We start from the raw sequence: 22381 nt of genomic DNA, 5'->3' as shown, positions 1-22381 counted from the left end.
TGACTTTGGACTCCTCTTACATGTTATCAGTCATCCAAATCTGTCCCAATAATGTTCTTTGGCATTTGTAGCTAAATCTTAAATTTGAACTCTGGTATCATAGATTCCATGTAGGTGAGATTCGTATAGAGCAACACTAGTGTAGGCAAGCAGTAGCAGTTGCAGGGCAGCATACTGAGCTTGGTCCTAGGTAGAGTGAGTTCTGTAGATAACTGTATTTATCTCTTGCAGTTCCATGTTTGTTCCAGTCCTGTCTTTTTCCCAGTAAGAGCCCCAAGAACTCTGTGCTTCCAGCAAAGCCCAGCCTTGCATTCTTGGATTCCCACAGGAGTGCATTGAAGGGAGGCTTGGTGCTCAAGGCAAGCCTGTTGCCTCTATCTCCACTCATCTGCTGTTGTGGCTGTGCTCAGTGTTCACTGTCTGCATGAAGAAATAGCATTCCCAGCTCCCACCAGTTGCTGTGCTGGAAATGGGACCTCTCCTACTTGATTGTCTTCCCACATAGAAAGGGCTTCTTTGCACTCCTTACCTCTTTTACAAGGAGTCAGTATCCAGTGGAATTCCTTGCCTGCAATACTGTCTTCATGTGAAGTGTATTTTCACCTTAGTCATCTTCAGATAGAGAACCATCGAGGCTAATTCACTTCTTTGTAGCATTGCTACTGTCTTAGTAATTTCCTAGGATAAAAGAAGTGAGTAAAAAATCTGGTAGAGAAAAAGAACAGACAAACCCAGCACATTTCCATGAAATTCTTCTGTTTGTCAGATGTGAGCCTCCACTTGAACAAAATAATTAGGAGTTGTACTACGTAGAGCATGCTTAGCATTGAAGTAGTCACAAATGCCTCATATTTTCCTCTAAACAGTCTCAAGAGTAGTGAGAGCTGTCAAAAATCAAAGCATCTGGCTTCTCTGTGAAATACAGAAGTTGGTTTTTTTATTTCATAAAGAACACAAATATTTTTAAATAATTGACAGAGAAGTTAATCAATTTTCATCTGATTTAGCAAATATCATGCAGTCTGAAAATAACATAAGCATCTCAATTGATCCTAACCAGACCAATATTGATATTTTTACTCCCTGAAAGAAAACAGCAGCTGTCAAGAAGGCATATGCATGCACTCCACTGAATGCATAACTGTAGGGAAGAAGGTGTAAGTTTTCCTTTTTTAAATGCATTCTCTGTGCCATTTGTACAGATGTACTTTAATAAAATCCAAAGCTCAGTGAGTGTGTCTAGTTGTTCAATCAGCAGATGAGGCAGATCCAGCCTAGCGAAACAGAGCTTATATGGTCTGTAGTATCTGCAGCATTTTTGGTGGGGTATTATGCAGAACTTGTTTAGAGCTGGGCCTTGAAAAAGTCATGTAATATACCGTTTCATAAGTTTAAGAGTTCCTTCTGGCATAAACAACTACAGCTTGTTGATTCAATGTCAAGTTTTAACACTCTGCTTCACCCCGCCTCTGAATATAAGAAACCTGTGATCTTCCACTTTGTGCCTGGGTGCAGGCTGGCTAGGTCACAGGTAGCGACTACTCTATAAAGAAAATAAAGAAAATTCTTGATGACACAGCCTTTAGAAGGCAAGTGAATACTACCATCCCACCAAACGCAAAACCAGATCTCTGGCCTGCCCTCCATAGAGAAAACCCGATGAGCCCTGACACTTCTTCATTCACTTGGATTCAGACATAGCAAAGCCTGTACAACAACCCTTTCAAAAGCATGATGGCAAGAGCTGATCTCCTCAAATGCCATAAAGGCTTTTTACACCTAACACCTGCTTCTCCACCATTCCTCGCACACCAGTGTGCAGATCGTTATGTTCCATGCCCCTTCTGTGTGTATAGACATGGAGATATAAACATATCTTCACAGAAAACAAAACGTGCAGCAGGATCATGTGTTTAATATGGAAAAAGACTTCACCTAGCTGAAGATGGTGTGAGTTTTGCCATTGATATTTTCAGAGGGCTCAGATTTTAGTTTATTTCCAGCCAAACCAATTTTATGGGAAAATGAACAAGCTTTTGAGGATGAGTTTTACAAGGAATTACAAATCTGATTTGCATTTCAACAAAATAAAACAAATCAATAAGCTTTTAATAGTGAAATGATCCTCTAGTAATTTGTAGCAGGATGCTGAAGAAATCCACTATGGCAGTAGTGAGTGGTAGTTTTGTACTTGCTTGTATAAAACTATCAGAGGTTATTGCTTCCCTTTAATTTCCTGTCTGGTACCACATTACTGATTTCCTCAAATTAATTAGTTCCCCTACCATTAATTGGTAAGCTGTATCTCTTAGTCTCAAAATGCAAGCATTGGCACAGGAAAGAAATCCTCAATTGTTTTAGCATCACAGAATCACAATCAGCTTCATACGTACCTGTGAAATTCTGAACAGTTTCATGTCATTCAGGCTTATTTCCAAATGTTAATAATGTGTTATTTACATATGTGGACCATGTTAAAAGGGTAAGGGTCCATGCACATGCTCTTGACTCCTAATATGAGACCAACCTAGGTAGCCTTAGTGCATGTTTTGAGAAGATCTCTTCCAATTGATTCCAGTTTTCACTTGGACACTTGAATTTTTCATCATATTAGCTGGTCAGTCAAACTACATGGGGGAAGGATACTCCAATCAATAACTTATGTACCGAAAAAGCAAACAAACTCATGTAAATACACTATAAAAACAGTATTCCAATTTTTTAATGCACTACAGATTTTTCTTTAGATCTCTTGACTTGAGCTGTTTTCCATTAACATTAATAGGTTTGAAATTGTTCTTTGATTTGTTTGTATGGATGCAGAATTGCGTCACTGTGCTCCAACTATTAAATTAGTGGTACACAATAATCATAAAATTCTTGATAAGATGTGACATTGTAATCATACTTCACAGATCCTGAAAAAACAGGCAGGAGTTGTCAGCATTTTTGCATCTTGCCTGCTTTTAAGTTGTGTGTCATATTCCTAACTGGGGGTCACAGCCTCCTTATTCTTGTACTCTGTTGAGGGAAGTAAGGCTTTGTTTGATGGAAGAGGGGTACTTTTCATCAAAGATGGTTGTATTATATGCTAAGACTTTTTATCTGTCCTTTATAAAAACTTAAGTAGCTGTGTTAACGTTTACTTTTGGTAAACTGATGCAGAGGATGCTGTGTATCTGGATGACGAGAAGGAAAGGGAAGAATACGTCCTGAATGATGTTGGTATTGTTTTCCATGGAAACATCAACGACATAAGATTGAGAAGCTGGAGTTATGGTCAGGTGAGCTATTTAGAACTTCTCTGGCTGCTCCCAACAGAACAGCAAAGGAGTTTAATTGACACCAGACTGTGGTTGAGATTGTGGGCTCTGGAGTGCATTATTGGTGTCTCCTTCAGAAAAACAAGGGGTATAATTTTAAAATTGTATGAAGTGGGTATATGCCTGGTCCAGAAAAGCAATGTTATAGTTGCTAATATTTAAAGATCTTATTTTAGGTATGTATTTCAGATACTAAGAGGCTGCCTGTTGAAAGTTAGCTGAGGTTTCCACAGTGTAGCAGTATTTCTGCTGCTATGCTGTGGCTGCTTCAGGATCAAACTTATTCGGTGAAAGAGTAAAGATATTTTTTATTATTATTTTTCAGCAATATGCTGTATTGCTTTATTATTCCTTCTATGAATTTTAGACACTTGGTGGAACTTATTCTTACCTGCTGAGGAACAGGGGTGGCTGGTGGTGGTGGTGGTGTCAGTTTGTCACAGACTTCCTAGGGCAAACTGGGATTTAATCGCAGAATTTTAAATTTCCTTGCCGCAGTGACAAAAGGGAATCTCTCCCTTTGCTCCCTGAATTTGATAATATGAGTCTCCAGTGGCCTCTTGCAGCCTGAGGGACACACCCCCACCAGGATGCTGCACAGTGTTGGTGTGCCTTCTTTACACCAGACCCTTCCCTCTTGCTTGCCTGTTTTACCTCAAACACTAACCAGCCGCAAAGTCCCTATGGGATGAAAGAGTTAAATAGTTGTTTGAGAACAGAGAAAAGGTATTAAAGAGCAGAATCAAACCAAGCAAAACTAACCGTAGCCATCAGTCAGAGGAACAGTAATTGGACATTGTGAATTCTGCTCAACTCACCTCCTGGATTTTCACCACAGCACAATTAAGAAAGTACAGAATTATTTCCTTAATGTTATGCTGATGGATCCATTCAGTTTTTGTGGCCCCTCCCCACTGCAGCCTTCCTGCTTTGCTTTCTTTCCCTCAACTAAATACAATCTCAAAGCTCGAGCTGGATAGATTGCCAGGGTACTTGCCCTGGAGAGCTCTTTGAACTCACATCTCTCTTGTTTCCTTATTGAAGGGTACAATTTCATCTTTTTTTCCTGTGGCAGTGCTGCCTTAGGGAGTTCCTGCCTCTGCACCATTCCTTTGGTTGTGTCAGCACCTTTGTTTGCAGGGTCTGATTGTCATCCTGGCTGAGACAAAAATAACCCTTAAATAAGGGGCAGGGGCAATTCCATAGCCTTAACCAGATCCTGAGGCCAAAGCTGGGTGTACATTTAAGTTGACCAAAAATGCCCCCTCCTGGCCCTTTCTACCCCCTGCAAGTGCTTGTGCAGTGACTCAGACTGGAGAGCTGATCTAGCTGAATAATCATCACCTTGATTTTTTTCTCCTATATTATTTTTCGAGGTTACTCATTTCCCAGATTTAGGATTCACTCCATGACAGATGTAAGGGGAAGGGAGGGAGGGAAATGAGTGACTGGAGGTGGATGGTGCTGCCTAAACCAGATGCTGGATTCATGTCTTAAGATGCTGAATTTATGGCGTATGGTGTCTTGGCCTGAGGTGCTTATATTCAGCAAATCTGGCACCTTCCTGACATAAACATCAGCCTCTCTTGAGAAACTGCATTATTTATTTGGTTTTGCTAGAAGGTAGTTCAGTCTGGGAGATTAGGGCATTTCTATAGCTCTTTGTTATACGCTTTCATTCCTGTATTGTCTGAAATTGGAGGATCTGGTTTCCACACTGTGCTGTGGTACACCTTTTGTTACCACTTGCCTGTGTAGAGACAGAACGTGGCAGGTGCATCTGAGGGGACCCAAGCCAGGAGTTTTGATGAGCTCAGTCATTTTGTCTGGGTCTAATAGGCATCTCAGACTTCAAAGCAATGGAGAAACTTTCTTGTTCCCTCACTTTCAGTGAGATGGAGGATGTGATGATGTTCCTGATCTTACCCTGACTATTTCCAACCTTGGTTCTTCCTCATTTTCAGCAATCCTGGATGTTAAGAGTAAGAGCATTGCTGCGAGTGTGTAGAAGTACTAGCAGCTAAGCCAATATTATGGGTAAATCATACTTGTGTGTGTTTTGTATTTATGACATATAGCCCTGTACAACAGCATAAGTAAAAAGGGAAAGGCCACATGCAATCATAGAAGCGAAAGCTATATGGCTGTGCACAAAAATACAGATGTACTGGGGTACAGCAATACCCTTAAGTTAAAAAAATTGTTTTGAGCAGTGACAGCTGGAAGGTCTAACTCAGGTTGTGGATTAAAAAGGAACATGCAGTTTGAAACTGGGTTGCTAGTGGGAGATAATTCTCACAGCTGCTGTCTTGAATGAGCAGCATCAACATGAGAGGAGGAAAAGCAAGAAAAATGGACTGAGGAAGAAAAAACAGCAGACCAGTTGAAACATGGCTGTAAGGAATGAGGACGGAGGGGCAACTTGTAATATGACTGTGATTCTTTTCTTCAACAAGAGCATAAACAGCCAGACACTCAGAAAAACCCTCAGGAGACTAAGAGGAAGTTTGGCTTTGGAAGAAATCTATGCATATAGGAATTCTCTAGCTGAGAAATATCAGAAGTTGGATGCTATGTTGATCATTCAAAGTTGATTTTTTTGGTAAGATAAATATAATAAAACAGGTGGGCATAGAGTTCTTGTTACCATCATAAGTTGTCTCATGTCTTGTCTATACATTGAGCTGCATTAGCTTTGCAGCCCACTGTGCAAAAATATAATTTTATGGCACGTGCATTTGGTCAGATCAGACCACAAGCAGCGTGAGATCACATCTGCCTGCAACTGACTGTGAGATATACAGCCCTAATTCATCCAGTGCAAAAGGGGATACAGCATCTCTTACTTTGATTTAAATGGAAGGTCATCTATTAGAAACAGGTTAGCATGGAAGAGGATGCCCACTGAAGGCCAATCTGACTAAATGCATTGCTTAGTAATGCAAGGCACGTCTGTGTGCAAACCAAACCCTTTTGCCAGTGTGTTTTTTCATGCCTTGTTTTCCATCTGCAGTCTTTCCTAGATGGTTCTGCTGAGGTTTCTTGGTCTTGAATTTAGTTTATTTCAATTTCAGCTTGTGCTGAGCAGTCAGTGCCTGAGCCTGGCCCAAGTTCACTCACCTGTCCTGCCTGTCTACTGCCACTGTCTCCCCTGACATTTCAGGCGTGTTCAGCCTTGCAAGTCCTATGTTTCTATTCCACTTGCTTCTATTTAGTATTTTCATGCCAAGATTGAGAGCAGGAAACCAATTTAGTTTTATTTAATGTTTTTAAATCTCTGGATAGTGAAGAAGGGCAAAACTGGCTTTAGTGTTAAGGCTACTCTGGATCTTATGCTACTGCAGAAGTGTAAAGCAGCTAGACTTTACAGCTTGTCCTGTTTATCTTCTTCTGTTAATCCAGTCATTTCACAAGCATTCATGTAATTTTGTAAATGCTAAAGTGGAAAGCAACAACCCTGAAAGCAATTTCTTCCCTCTTTATTCTTCCTATACATGCTGGCAAGATTGACAGTGTCTCATAAACTGTAGATGAGAAAGATTTAATTTGCAGGATAAACTTCTTATTGATTTAACTCCAATCTTAGGCACTTCTGTTGACTTGAAGTGCAAAAAGTAGATTTCAATCCTGGTGAAAGTGATAAATCATGGGGCCAGACCAGGAGAAAATTGAACTTGAAGCAGGAAGGACGGCTATGTGGGCCCAGAGTTTACTCTCTCTGGTATGAGGATTGTCCTTGGGAAGGACAATCTCCACAGCATGGTTATTCACTCAACAATATTTACATCACATACCAGTAGAGTGGGCTGGAGAGTCTACCGTGCAATTTTTCTGCTTCCCAAGGATGGTACAATATTAGGAGTATGTACCTCGAAAACCCTGACCCCTCTTACCCTATTGGCCCAAATACCATGTCTTACTCAGACGATAAGGTGTTAGTTGCTGGTGAATGTCTGCTTCAGGGAAAGTAATTCAATACAAGTGTGGGGGAAGAAAAGAGAGGTGTGCTGTCTCGGAGGAAGTTTGCTAAAAAGAATCCACACAGTACTGGAACCTTGAGTAATGAGAGACAGGCAGGCTTGAGGCAGAGACAAGGAGAAGGACTTTCCTTGGCCAGGAAATGGCTGGGAGTGGTGAAACATAGTGAAACATTTCACTTTCTTGGCTTATGCCAGAGCTCAGCTACTGCCTGGGACGTCACCTCCATCTTTCCCGTATTCCCTGCAGCATCAGCAGCAACCATGACTCTTTGGAAATTACTTTTTGCATCTCTTGCCTCACTCTTCCTTCTTCTCTACCTGTCCCTGGGAGGCCGAAGCAGCAGCTTGGCCTGGGCTCTTGCTAACTTTCTTCAGGAGGCAAAACACACATTGCCCCTATCTGCCAAGGAGCCCTAAGTCAGGCTGGATACAGTTGCAAAATCAATTCAACTCTAGTAGCAGCATGAAAGCAAAAATACTGTTAACTTGAAGAATGTAAGCATAGAACATAAAGCAAAGGGTCGAGCTCTGTGGAGTTTCTGCAGAAGCCTTGAATATTAATATAAGATTTTGTATCTAGAAGGTATTTGTTCTATTAATGTGCATTTCCCTGTCTCCTACCTTTTCCCTGTCTCCTACCTTTTTCCAGGGGACAAAGGTATTTTCCTTTGCTATGCAGTTTCTCCTAAGGAAAATGAAATACAACATAGGGCAAGCTCTGTGACAAATGGTTTCTGGTCTATTTAGGCACCTCTGCCCTCAATTCATTCTTGTGCTTGTTCATGCTGGATCGAAGAAACTGTACCTTTTCACTCTGTTTTTGAAGAAGACTGCTTTAGGTCACTTGGTATTTTTGAAGTCTAGTTTCATAGACCAATCTAAATCCCTATAATCAGCTTTTGGTTTGTCAATTTTAAACATAATTAAAAATTAATTTTAAAATGTAAGTGTCTTCAAATTAAATTTGTGAAACTATTTGTTGTTCAGCTTCCCAGCATTGCACTGGCTGTGTCAGAGAAGTCCTGAAATTAACAGGTCTGGAATCTGTGAAGGACATTAAGTCCTTCATGAGCAGACTAGTTTCTTGTAGTTATTATTATAATATCTTCCTATTATATACTTGTTAGCACTTAAAATTTTATGTCCTGTAGGAAAGACTGTGTTGTCATTTTAACCTTCTGGAAACTGGACTGAGGTTGAATTGAAAATGACACTCTCTTTTCCCTCACAGCATCTCACAGGGTTTCATAGATTGGCTGTTATTCTAGAAGAAAACTTGCATTTTTAGACAGAAAACTTTGCCTTGACCAGCTACTTTTGAAGCTAATCAGCTATTATAACAATAATGAAAGATAAGTTTCCATTGCTTTCCAGAACAAAAAGTGACTCTATTTTCCATCTGTTTTCCTTTTATTTTCTTCTATCTAGTTTGAAGAAAACATTCTGGATGCTTGCCTGTTCCTGATGGACAAAGCAGAACTGGAACTCTCTGGGCGAGGAAACCCTATCAAAATCTGCCGTGTTGCCTCTGCAGTGGTATGTAATAGATGCCTAAGATGTGTCAGAAGAAACTCATAAATGGAAATTAGGCTGATTTTACTGGCCCTCATGTCCCTATGCACTCAATCCAACAGAGCCAGATCAACTGTCCATTCTGACTTCTGGCATCTGGCATTTTATTTTGCTCTTCTAAAGGTGAAATGTTTATGTCAGCTCATTGCCTTTTCCTGAGAGTGTAACTCATTGGTAAGAAAGCCACTTTTAAACATTGCACTCCAAGCATTGTAGCGTTTCCTGTGACACTTTGCTCCCTTTCTGACAGCTGAGATGACCAAGAAAACTGTTTCTGCCATGGATGGTGAGGTGGCATGATGGGTGGATTTTGGTATGGGGAATTGAGAGACTTTATATGGACTCCAGCACTAACCTCAAAGGGCTGTAAGACACAGTGGAGGTTACTGTGTCTGATTTTTAAGTCTCAGATGGCCTATTCAAGCTGATGACATTTACTTAACTTACCAAAAGAAAGCACTGTGAGAGATGTGCTCTTAAACATGGGGCCCACAAAACTTACTGTATTCAGAATGCAGATTCTTAAAATAATCAGAAGCAAGAAGTAAAGAGAAGACTTCCCACATCTCCATGCTTTCCACCTGCTAGGCGCCAGGAGTCATGCTGTGGGTACAACAGCAGCCCTGTCCCCAGTATGCAAGAGGAAAGACTTATCTAGGACATGAAAGGCAGAGGCTGCATCCTCTCCCCTGACTTATCAAGGTCTGAACGGATGGCTTCTGCTTCCCAGAATACCCTTGTCACCAAGCTAGCATCATTAGATGTTCTCCAAAGTCAGCTACTAAAATAAGACTGTCTGCAAAACATGGCTGCTGGAGATGGCCTTTAAGAGAATGAGCTCTTTGTCTTACACAATGCTGAAATTGTACCTCCAGCCTCTTAGTGCCATATGTTGATTTTTGCCTAACTTCGAGTTAAACAGAATAACTTTAGTAAGAAGTATTGAGAGCACACCCACTTCTCTTTTAAACTTTCAGTTAGTTCCTTCACCTGAGGCTTTAGAAATATGGTTTCAGACTTTCAGACAGAAGTAAGAATTGAATGTGGTTCCCTCATCAGGGACCCAGGAAGCCCTATGGGCAGAAGAGCACAAGGTGTCTGAAACCAAAGGGGGCTTGGATATTACTTAGCTTTTGAGCCACTCAGTCATTTTTGGGAGGTGGAGATGTTCGTCATTGGAAATCCAGGAGCTGTCACAGAAACATACAATGGTTTATGTTGGAAGGGAACATACAGATCACTTAGTTCCAACACCCCTGCCATGGGCAGGGACACCTTCCTGTAGACCAGGTTGCTCAAAGCCTCATCCAGTCTGGCCTTGAACACCTCCAGGGATGGAGCAACCCTGGGCAACCTGTGCCAGTGCCTCACCACTCTCACACTAAAAAATTTCTTCCTAATATCTAATCTAAATCTCCCCTCTTTCATCTTAAAACCATTACCCCTCATCCTATGACTGCAATCTCTGACAAAAAAATCCTCCTCAGCTTTCCTTGTGGCCTCCTTTAAATACTGGAAAGTTGCTACAAGGTCTCCATAGAGCCTTCTCTTCTATAGACTAAACGAGCCAAATGCTCTCAGCCTGTCTTCATATGGGAGGTGCTCCAGACCTCTGATCATCTTCGTGGCCCTCCTCTGGACTCACTCTAACACATCCATGTCCTTCCTGTGCTGAGGACTCCAAAACTGAACACAGTGCTTCAGGTGAGGTCTCACAAGAGTGGAGTAGAGGAGCAGAGTCACCTCCCTAGACCAGCTGGTAGTGCTTCTTCTGATGCAGACCAGTATACTGCACTGGTATCAAACATGTAGGTCTGGGTTGGATTAAGTTAATGGACTTTAGATCCAATCTGCAGGATTAGGCCATAGCTGTGTGGCAGTTTTAGCTGGCTGAAGTCTGACCTCAGTAAGAAGTAGCCAAGGTGTGTTGAAGTCCTGCTCATGTTCCTTACCCTCATTCTTGCTCAAGATGCGATGTGGCAGAGCTGAGTTCATCTGAGGATGTGCCCTGTGCTGGGATCCTTCTGAAAATTCTAGGCATTACAGAGCAGGATGAGGTGCCCCCCTCTTTGTCTCTTTACAGCCAGAGGAGAGCCTGAAGATCAAAATGCTGATCTGTCCTTGAAGTGCCTCTTTTCTTGGTATGTTTCCCATAACAGTGAGATGGGCACAACCCCTTAACCTTTTGGTTATGACTCTGAATACTTATCTTTATTCAGTCCTAGGGTTCACAGGAAGTCGATTTTCTAATTATAAAACAGTAGTTAATGCAGCCAAAAGCTTTTAAATGAGAATTGTGATTTATTTGGCTGATGTGTAGTTGTTCCACATTAGCATAATTAAAAGTAACGGAGAGAATGAGTTTTTTGCACAGGCTCAACTGGTTTGGTTCAAACTGCAGCTAGGAGATGTAGTGCTCATTAATGCCCATCAGTATAGCCATTAGTCAGCAAAACTCTTTGCTTTGTATAATCATAGCAGAGGAAAACTTAAACAGAAAATTCCTTCTTGTTTTCATGTGTGCTGGTCTGAAGAAATTAGTTTCTACTCTAAAAATAGCAATGGACTGGTTTTCCTCTCAATCTGCTGTAAATCAGGAGCGATTTTATTAAATGTCTGGGCTGATATGGACAGAAAAACCAGATTATATTAGGAAAGAGTCCAGCTTAGTATTTCTGAGGCTTGCTTATTGTTGTATAACTGATCATGTTTATTATAAGTACTGAGCAGTAAGCATGTTAATAAAACTTACTAAACTGGCAACATAGATACTCAGCATGATTTAATTTCTCCGTTATATTTAAATGTCTGACCTTCATTCAAAATTGTTCAGTGATGGAGAATCCATGGCCCTTAGCAAGATTGCTGCATTAATTTCCTACCTTCATAATTAAACATTTCTGTCTTACTTCTAGCCTATACCTGGCTATATTCAGTTTCTCCCATAGTAGTTTTGTCTGCTGCATTAAAGCAATCTTTATTATTCAGTCTCTGACATCCCTAATGCTCATTTCCTTTGTCTTTAGATCAACTCCAGGGATGATAACGGTGTGATTGCTGGATCTTGGGACAATACATACACTTATGGGGTCGCACCTTCAGCCTGGACAGGAAGCGTGGATATTCTTTTGGAGTATCACAGTTCCAAGCAACCCGTGCGATATGGCCAGTGCTGGGTCTTTGCTGGTGTCTTCAATACATGTACGTATCAGCAAGAAAAACTACCCACTGCTATGCAATTTTTGCACAATAGGGAGAGCTTTTAAACTAGCTAAAGTACTTCCTGGCTCTGTGATGTTCAGAAGTAAATAGTATAAATACTTAAAAATACATGGCTAAAATAGATGCTCTTTAAATAAACTTCTGGCATCTTTTTCTGTTCAGCTGCTCTTCCACATAAATCTGTTAACTATTTATTTGTTCAGTAAAATGTATTCAGTGACTCATGTGGGTAAGTTTGGGAGAGACAAAGTAATTCTTCTGGCACAGTCCACATTTCTGTTAGAAAATGTGAGATGATCAGGGAGCTTCTTATCTAGACCAGCAACATGAAACTATTGCCCAATATGGGATATGTGATTGTGTCTCTGCTTCAGAAAGGCCAGATCTCACCTAGGAAGTGTTGTTCCTAGCAAGACTGACATGCACTCTTCCACTATATATCTACTGAGAACTGTTAACATTTTCTATGGCGTTTGTGAGCAAGAGCAATGAGGAAAATGTTGGTTGATTTATGAATTGTCCAGCACTACAAAGTCTGAACACACCTGCTAGAACTAGAGTTCCAATGTTGCAGCAAATGGAGTGTTGCAGGTTGTAAAACTTAGCAGGGAAAACAGTGTTGGATTGGTTCAATGTTTTTACTATCTTACAGTTGCCAACAACAGCATCCTAAATGAACACTTCTGATACACCAGAACACACTGCAGCATATTGGGAGTCAAAAAAGACACCAGGAGTGTAAAAAAAAGTGCACTATACAGATAACACCGAACAGACATTGGAAGGAATGTTTATGTCAAGTGCCAATATAGAGCCAGTCAGGCAGTTCCTATGCTTATGGCACTGGTCAATAGAAGAAGCTGAACAGAAACTACAAGTATCTTTCTTAAGCCCGTATGATATTCCTTAGAGGCACTTACAACATATGCATCTAAGTGTCAAACTAGGGCAGACCAGATCAGCTCGGAACCAGATCAGCTTAGTACCAAGTGGACACAACAGGTATTTCTACAGGCTTGAAGCCTACTTTCTACCAAGTACTTCTATCCACAACTGAGGGTCTAAGTTTTGGTCCTCATAGGTGTGAAAAGGAAATTATAGAAAAACTCTCTGTGAAATGTTTCCAGTTTTCATTTATCTTAATACTGTCACATGTTGCTGTCTCAAGGAATAGCATTATACTTCTTTTTGCAGTGTAGTTCTACCAAAAATGAAGGGTATTAATCACTCATCTTCTGCAACAAACATGGAAATTTAATAATTAGTGACAAGTTACAGGACTGATTCTTCACCCTCAGACAGACTTGGACATCTCTGAGTTTTCACTTAATTTTTTCCTGCTCTGTACATGTATGTTTGTACATAATCTTTCTCCAGTCTGGATAGTTGAACTTCATAACTCATTTTGGTTACATGAGGTAGTTCAAAAGCTATTCAAAACAGTAAAGGCCTCAGAAATAAAGCTATCTTCTGACCATCTAGTCTTCCACTGGCACATGCTTCTCACAGCTGCAGCAGGGGATGCAGTTTCAGATTTCTCTGCTTCTCTTTCATAAATCTAGAAAGGTTCCTGTTTTGATTTGGGGAGGTGCTGGTAAATGTTCTGTCCTTCAACACATGAACTGGTTCATTTTATTACTAAGTAGGATAATCAGCAATCACCCGCTTCCAAAGAACCTGAAAAACATCTACCAACCTCACTGCCTAAGGTCACATGATCTGTACTTGGTGCTCCTCAGCTTCTACACAATACAATGGGTTTGAAAAAGTTCTTGGAAATGTTTCCTGTGGATGCAATTCCTTGCAGTGGCTTCCACAGGCCACTTTGTCTTCCCTACCCGTTGCCTTATCTGGATTTCTTTAGATCACAAACACACACACTAGTTCTCCCACCTTTCCCGTGCCCTGGCCCCAGATCACTGCTGCATGGTGTTTTGCTTCAGGCTGCTGTGAAACTGGGGTGACACTGCAGAGGCCTGGAGCCTACTGTGTTAAATGGAGAGGCGTATTTATCTGGGGCAAAACTAGACTTGGTTTGCTGACTAAGGTAGTCTAGTCAGAGACCTGGCACTTCATACTGCTGCAAGAATTGCTGAAGTATAAAGTTTCTTGAGCAGTATGAAATAAAAATTTTGTCCAGTGGCTGATTTGATATGTAGCCACTTGCACATCCAGCTGCTGACCACTCCACAGAGAGGACAGCAAAGGTCCAAACAACCGTGTGCAACTAAAAGGGTTGTTTTGAGCTGATTTTAAGTCTTTCTCAAATGCCAGTGCTTTAACGTTATGACCAGGCCAGCTTTCCAAGGTTACTACATTGTACATTCTGGATAGCCATCCATTAAAAATGCTAAAACATTCTGAAAAATGGTCATTAATCTTGAAATTGTCAGACAAATTATTTTCAATGAGCCCTGATGGCTCATGTGCTGGAAGCCTGGGAGGGTGCTTGAATTAAGTTTAATCAATAGGTACATATGGTATTGGATGCATCCAGGTAATTTATCATCCAGGAACTTGAAGTGAATGTGCAGTGCTACACTTTATTGGGAGTCACAGTAGTGACAGTAATGAATATACAAAACCCAGCAATAGCTGCAAGGACCATTCAACATTGCAGCATTGGAACTATTTTTAAAAATTATTTTCAATAAAAACGTTTTTCCTTTCCAAAAAATCCCCTCTGTTTTCTGGCCTCCTAAACTGAAAAACAGGAACTTTTTTTGGCTGAGAGACAAAATCTTTCATATATAGAAGCTGAGATGATGTGTCGCCCTGCAGCCCCACTACCCTCTTGGGGCTGTGTTCCATACCTATTTATCAGCCCAGGCACACCACAAACACAGAAGCCTAATGATGTACTACTGCACTTCAGACACAGCCATAGCTTTTCCACATATCCCAAATTTACCAGTTGTCAAATGGATAGAAGAGTCATAAGCGCTACATTGTGATGGTTTGAGATTTAGGTGTAGGGGCTTTTTTTTGATCTTCCTTTTAAGATCCTTTATAGGAAGGGATTGTTGACTCTAAAATACTATTACTTAGGAATCAATACAAATTACGTAATGCATTTTGTTCAGGCTCTTTAGCTGTGACATTTCACTTGCACATAATGCAGCTTTCCCCCCTTATTAGAAATAGTTTTCTGCTTTATTCTTTGTCTTCTCCAGATCCCTTGTGATGGCAACTGTCAAGCAGGAAGGCTCCAAATCAACCAAAAGGAAACACTTTTTATTAATTTTCTTTTTTAACACAGTCTCCTAATTCTCCTGTTTTAGTAATGCCAGGAGACCTAATATGTTTTGCATTTCTTGGAAGCTCAAACTTACTTTTCTTTTATATCACATTTGGTCATGCAGTGGACCCATTGCACCCACATTTGCCCTGAAAAGCTACAGTACAGTCACTATGCAAGACTCTTCTAAAACAGCTGGTGACCAGCTGCTTAGGTTATAACCATTGTGCCATTACAGATCTTGAAGGCTCATCATTATAAGCTCAAATAAAATATTTAATATATTCTATACAGGAGGCATTATTTGGATTTATTTGACTGAATTTTCCCATTTTATTCTAGTTATTAGATGTCTCTCTCTCCTCATCATGTGATCCATGAGCACAATCTTCATATTTGTCCTTCTCATCATGCTTCTCTCTTTGCCACAGTTCTGAGGTGCTTGGGGATACCTGCAAGACTCATTACCAACTATTCTTCTGCCCATGATAACAATGCCAACTTACAGCTGGATTTCTTTCTGGATGATGAAGGGAAAATGGACACCAAACTTACAAAAGACTCTGTATGGTGAGTTCTTCCTGCTAATGCCTTTAGTGTCAACTATATAGGTATTAAAAAGCATGATGGTAATGTCTCTAGTTTATTTATTTCTCTGTTCATTAAAGAACATTGCTAGTTTATGTAAAACAGAATGAATGGGTTGTTAGTAGGCTGACTAATACGAAGTGCTTGTTATGTAAAGAGGCAAACCTGAGGGGATCTGTGAGATCACTAATAATGTTAACATGCTTAAGTGTTACCTTACAGTGTACGTTTAAGCACACTGGAGGAGAGCTGAAATGGGTTTGTGCCCCTTTGGCCCAGGCTGTTGCTCAGAATGGAAAGGGGTAGAGTGGGCACTTCCATCAGTTTGGAGCCAGGCTGAAACGAATACCTCAATATCTATGGAAAAACACCTTTCTTGTTCTACTCCTGTCCGGCTCCCATATTTGTAGGCTGGTTGTATATTGTGTAGGTGCAGCCACTGTAGCAAATAGGTACTTCCCGAAAAAAAAATAAAAGTCCAGTTCGGCTGAAAAAGAAAGCCAGGGTATCATAAAAGTCACTGCAATGCTGTTACCAGATTTATAAAAAGAAAACCTCTTAGGAACAAGAAACAGAGAATACATATTCTTTTGGAGAAGACACAGTTCTAACTTCCTCCTCAAACTCTTACTGTCTCCTGTCTGACAGAAGTATAGCACGTATTGATTACATGCTCTGTTCAGTAGAAATTATGTGTGGTTTACTGAGACTCAAGCCTCTCCTCCTCAGAGTGAAACAGTGAATGTGACCTCATAAATATTCCTATATTCATAGAATAGTTTGGGTTGGAAGGGACCTTAAAGATCATCTAGTTCCAACACCCCTGCCATGGGCAGGGACACATCCCACTAGATCAGGCTGCCCAAGGCCCCACCCAACCTGGCCTTGAACACCTCCAGGGATGGGGCAGCCACAGCTTCCCTGGACAACGTGTGCCAGTGCCTCACCACTCTCATACTGAAGAAATCCTTCCTTATGTCTAATCTAAATCTGCCCCTCTCCAGTTTATACTCATTGCCCCTAGTCCTATCACCACAAGCCTTTGTAAATAGTCCCTCCTTAGCTTTCTTGTAGACCCTTCAGGTACTGGAAGATTTCTATAAGATCTCCTCAGAGCCTTCTCTTCTCCAGGCTGAACAACCCCAACTCTCTCAGCCTGTCCTTGTATGGAAGGTGCTCCAGCCCTTGGATCATCTTTGTAGTACTCCTCTGGACCTGTCCCGACAGTTCCATATCCTTCTTAGGTTGAGGATTCCAGAACTGGACAAAATACTCCAGATGAGATCTCACAAGAGAGGAATAGGGGGGCAGAATCACTTCCCTTGACCTGCTGCCCATGCTTCTTTTGATGCAGCCCAGATATGGTTGGCCTTCTGGGCTGCGAGCACACACTGTCAAGCTTCTCATCAACCAGCATCCCCAAGTCCTTCCCCACAGGGCTGTTCTCAATCATGTTGTCCCCCATCCTGTACTGAAACCAGAGATTGTCCCAACCCAGGTGTAGGACCTTGCACTTGACCTTGTAGAACCTCATGAGGTTTGCCCAGGCCTAATTCTCCAGCTTGTCCTGGTCCCTCAAGATGATGTCCCGGTCCCTCAAGATGACATCCCATCCTTCTGGTGTGGCAACTGTACCACTTAGCTTGGTGTCACCTGCAAACTTGCTGATGGTGCACTCAATCTCACTGTCAATATCGTTGATGAAGATATTAAACAGCACTGGTCCCAGTATGAACCCGTGAGAGACACCATTTGGCACGGATCTCCATCTGGACTTCAAGCCATTGACCGCTACTCTCTGAATACAACCATCCAACCAGTTTTTTATCCAATGAACAGTCCACCCATCAAGTCCGTATCTCTCCAATTTAGAGAGAAGGATGTTGTGGGGGACCATGTCAAAGGCTTTACTGAAGTCCAGATAGATCACGTCTGTTGGTTTACCTGTGTCCACTGCTGTGGTTACCCTATCATAGAAAGATGCTAAGTTGGCCAAACAGGACTTGTCCCTGGTGAAGCCATGCTGGCTGCCATTAATCACCTCCCCATCCTCCGTGTGCTTTAGCATGGCTTCTAGGAGGATCTGTTCCATGATCTTCCCAGGCACAGAGGTGAGGCTGACAGGTCAGTAGTTCCCAGGGTCACCCTGCTACCCTTTTTAAAAATGGGCACAATGTTACCCTTCTTCCAGTCATATATTCAGGAGACACTTGTCCTATTCAGTGTTAACATGCCTGATTTATGTAAATGATCTCTTCATCTCATCAGCATAGATGCTCATCAGCAAGTTTCATTAACAACTTAATCTCTGTAAGTCTTTACATTAAATCTGTAATAAACCCATTCTGTGGTGGAGGAAATGACTGAACCTTTTTGCTTTAACCTCCTTTATGTGATTTCCATAAACTGCTACTGAGAGGGAATCTAAGGAAAAAAAATGAGGTTCGTTTACATCTGAAGTCTGTACCACAGCATCACAGAATAGTCAAATATGGAAGGATCCCTTAGAAGGCATCCAGCCCTCCAGGGTCAGCTAGAGCAAACTTCTTGAGGCTATATCTAATTGAGTTTTTAATATCTCCAAGGATGGGCACTCTGCAACCCCTTTGGTCAACCTGTACCAGTGCTTAACTACCCATGCAATAAAAAAGCATTTCTTGATGTGCAGACAGAATTTCCTGTGCTTCAGTTTGTGCCCATTGCTTCTTGTCCTGTCATTGGGGGCCAATGAGAAGAGTCTGTTTCTGTCTTTCCTCTCCCCAGCTTCCTAATCATGTATTTACACACATGCAAAAGAGCCTACTGAGCTTTCCTGTCTCCAGGCTGAACAGTTCCAGCTTTCTCGGCCCCACCTTTTTTCAGCCTCTCCTTGTGTACATACGATACTGTATCAGCCATTCTTTCCAAATTTCTGTATCTACAAACATGCTGAAGGTGTGGTAGGTCTCATCATACATGTCGTTAATGAAGATGTTAAACACTATTGGATGCAGCATCAATCCCTTGGGTAAAAAGCTGGTGACTAGGCTCCAGATGGAGTTCATGCCACAGATGACAATCATCTGATTCCAGTTCAGTCAGTTTTCGAAACACCTTACTGTTGACATATCTAGTCTACACTTTAATAGTTCGTCTATGAGGACGTTCTGGGAGATAGTGCTAAAGTCAAAAAAAATGGAAACAATCTCCATGCATTGGTCTCCCCTTGTCTACTCATTCATGTCATCAGAGAAGGCTATCAGGTTGATCAGACATGGCTATCCCCTTCTATATCCATGCTGACCACTGCCAATCACCTTGTCCTTAATCAGTCTGGAAATGTTTTCTAGAATAATTTGCTTTATAACCTTCCCAGAGATCAATGTGAGGCTGACAAGCCTGTAGTTCCCTTTGTCCTCCTTCTTTTTCTTGAAGAAAGGAGTGATATTTTCTTTCTTCCAGTCCTGAGGAACCTCCCCCAGTCACCATGACCTTCTGAAGATAAATGGAAGTGGTCTTACAATGACATTGGCAAGGTCCATCAACATTTGGGGGTCTACCCCATCAGATCCATTGGACTTCTCTGGGTCCGGTTTGTCTAAACATCTCTAACGTGTTCCTCATCTACTGATGGTAAAATTTCATTACTCTCAACTTCCGTACTGCACACAAGGGCCTTCTTGAGTGCAAATCTTAGCAGTAAAAACCAAGACAAAGACACTGAGTACTTTGGCCTTTCCTTAGTCCTTTGCCATCAGGACCCCTTCCTCACTCAACAGCAGATCTACATTTTTCCATAGTCCATTTTTGATACTCATACCTGCTATTGTTATTGACTCTCATGTCACTTGATGTCTTCTTTTCAGTTTCAGTTTTGGCTTTCCTAAACCTGTCTTTGCATGCTCAGAGAGTGACTTTATATTCTCCCTGGTGACCTGCCCCTGCTTCCACCTTTTGCGCACCATTTTTTATGTTTGAATTTAGGTGGAACCACCTTGCTCACCACGTAGGTCTTGTGCTGCTTTTTGCTGATGGATCATTCTTCAGCTTGGAGGTGGTCATCCTTGCAAAATAAGCAGCTCTCCTGGACTCATCTTCTATCCAGAACTGCCTCCCATGGTATTCTTCCTAGCAGGACATTAAACAGGCCAAAGCCTACTTTCTCGAAGTCCAGGGTTGTGGTCTTACTATTTGCCTTGTTCCTTCCTGTCAGGATCTTTCAGTGTCTCCAGTCTGCTGATCTAAATCTGGTCTATGTAACAGCAGGACCTCAGCAGGTTTCATGGGGCTGGTCCTTCTGTGGCTCACAGAGCAGTAAAGGAACAGCTGCTCTACTGAAACCTCCTCTGTTTGTAAATGGTATAAAACAAGACCAAATGACTGCCTGCCTGACTGCTTAGTCCATGAACACTCAGTAATGGATCACTGCAACACTTCAGACTTTTCACTGTGTCATTTCTTCTTCTCCTTCCCCATTCTCCTAACCTGTTCCATGAAATAACTCTCACCCACTTCTGACATTTCCTTTTACTTCTCTATCTCTCCACTTCCCCAGCTGTTTTCTTAATCAGTCCTGGTTTTTTTCCATTCCTTTGGGGCAGGACTAGATCATCCAAAACTATCCTTGCTCCATTGAAATATGTAAGCAAGTTCGCACCACCACCTCATCCTCCCATCCTAGGTTTGGGGTTTTTTTTGGCTTGATTATTTTTTGAATAGCCTTGTTCATCCTTTTATCCTCCTTTTGTTAATACATGGTGCACATAACCCTTTGGGCATGACTTAATACATAACACATCATCTCTTCATTTCTGCTCTGTCCTTTCTTTTGATTATTCTGTAACACTCCATGGTAGCCCATATGCTGACTTTAGGATGCTTGTGTTTTAACCTTGATTTTATTTTTAACGTCTTTTCTATTTTGTTTCTTTCTTTCTTCTTTTTTTTTTATTTAAAGAGGACAAGGTCAAGGTATTCATAATGATTTTTTTTAAATGTATTTCTCACTTTTATTTATAATCTCATGGAAACTGGAAGCAAAGCTTTTTTTCTTTATTAATATATCATTTCTGTTGTCACATACTGCTGGAGCTGATCTGTCCTTAGGTTTTAAATATCCTCAGACTTCAGGGATACTTGGAGCCAGGATTTTTAGTCCAATCAATCTCTCAGTTTGGGGCTCCCTCTCAATGTTATCTGACATTTATTTATCTATTTTTATTAAAGACCATCTTCTCCCTCAGGATAGGAAACAACAACAACAACAACAACAACAAGACATATATACAAAATTACACAGACTTTGCAAAAAGTTATTTTTATAAAGCTGGCCGGATTTGGGCCCATCAGTACTGACTCTGTCCCCTTACTTTGTTCTCCTTGTCTTTCTTAATGATGATATAAAGACACTTAAGGAATATTACTCTTGGATGGGAATCAAGACTCACTCCTACTGTAAGGTCCAAACAGACCAACGTCAGTACCTCAGTAGAAACTTCCTCGAAGTCACCCAGCCCCATTGGAGTTCATCCAAGTCTAAGCCTGTGGTGAAAGACCTTCTGAGACCTCTACTTTCCAAGTCACTTCCAGCTGGCTCTTCTCTAAATTCTTGTTAATGTTATAGTGCCTCTCTCAACCTCAGTGCCCGGGATTAATAGCTAATGAAAGAGCACCAGCTGTTTTAGCATGTGCCTGTCTCATAAGCAATACGAAGTACCCTTCCTAAATTGTCTTCCAGGCATAAAACCCACCTGGTCATCTTTTATTAATTTGCCCATCACTTTGTTTAGTCTATTCGTAATTATCTCTGTAAATATTTAATGGTCACTACATTGATCTGTGTAGCCATTCTTGCTTTCTTTGATATCTCAGGCTTGCTGAAGAACACAAGAACTACAGAATCAGTTTAACAAATTATGGCTACAGAGCCAGGTTCTCCCTACGAGAGAGAAGTTTCTACTACATTTTAGAGAGGCAAACGTTCCCCTCATTCTCCTTTCCTGAATGCTCACATGCCTTACAAGAAACATCTTGCTATCTATTCACACTCAGTATCCTTAAGTGTATGTGTACGGCAGCAGACCTAAAGAAATAACTGTTCTTCTGTGCCCAGTGATACACTTACAGAAACCAGTATGAAAGGTCCTGCTCTTCCCTGGGTTGAATATAGAAAAAAAATATAGAAGAAACTGCATTATAGAATTAAAGCAGAGATGCTATTTGCTACAGCTATCCCCCTCTTGGTTTTATCATCCTTCCCTCCTGCCTGCTTTTCAGGTTCATCTTTTGCAGAACACAAAGCAAATGAAACATCTGAGTTTGATTCAAAGTGAACCAGTGAAGGCTTCTGAGCAGGGATTGTCTCTCTCAAATGTTGGCATAACAGTTTTCAAAAGCCCATCTACCATGAAGTGTGTCCCCATTCTCTGGTAGCCCTAAGCAAAGCTCTGCAATCATGATTCAGCATTGACTACTCTCAG

General features: G+C 41.2%; 1 protein-coding gene across 2 annotated transcripts in view; it reads left to right on the top strand.

Moving 5' to 3' along the window:
- The window catches only part of F13A1 (coagulation factor XIII A chain), a 76406-nt gene that overhangs the window by 34840 nt on the left and 19185 nt on the right, over positions 1-22381 (top strand). For both annotated transcript variants that reach the window (XM_069853587.1, XM_069853588.1), the window contains exons 5-8: positions 3166-3284; positions 8732-8839; positions 11902-12076; positions 15767-15905. In XM_069853587.1, coding sequence (XP_069709688.1) covers positions 3166-3284; positions 8732-8839; positions 11902-12076; positions 15767-15905 — 541 coding nt within the window. The remainder of the gene's footprint in view (positions 1-3165; positions 3285-8731; positions 8840-11901; positions 12077-15766; positions 15906-22381) is intronic.

The sequence above is a fragment of the Phaenicophaeus curvirostris genome, chromosome 3, assembly GCF_032191515.1.
Source record: "Phaenicophaeus curvirostris isolate KB17595 chromosome 3, BPBGC_Pcur_1.0, whole genome shotgun sequence".
Classification (NCBI taxonomy): Eukaryota; Metazoa; Chordata; class Aves; order Cuculiformes; family Cuculidae; genus Phaenicophaeus; species Phaenicophaeus curvirostris.
This window is presented reverse-complemented; position numbering and strand designations above follow the sequence as displayed.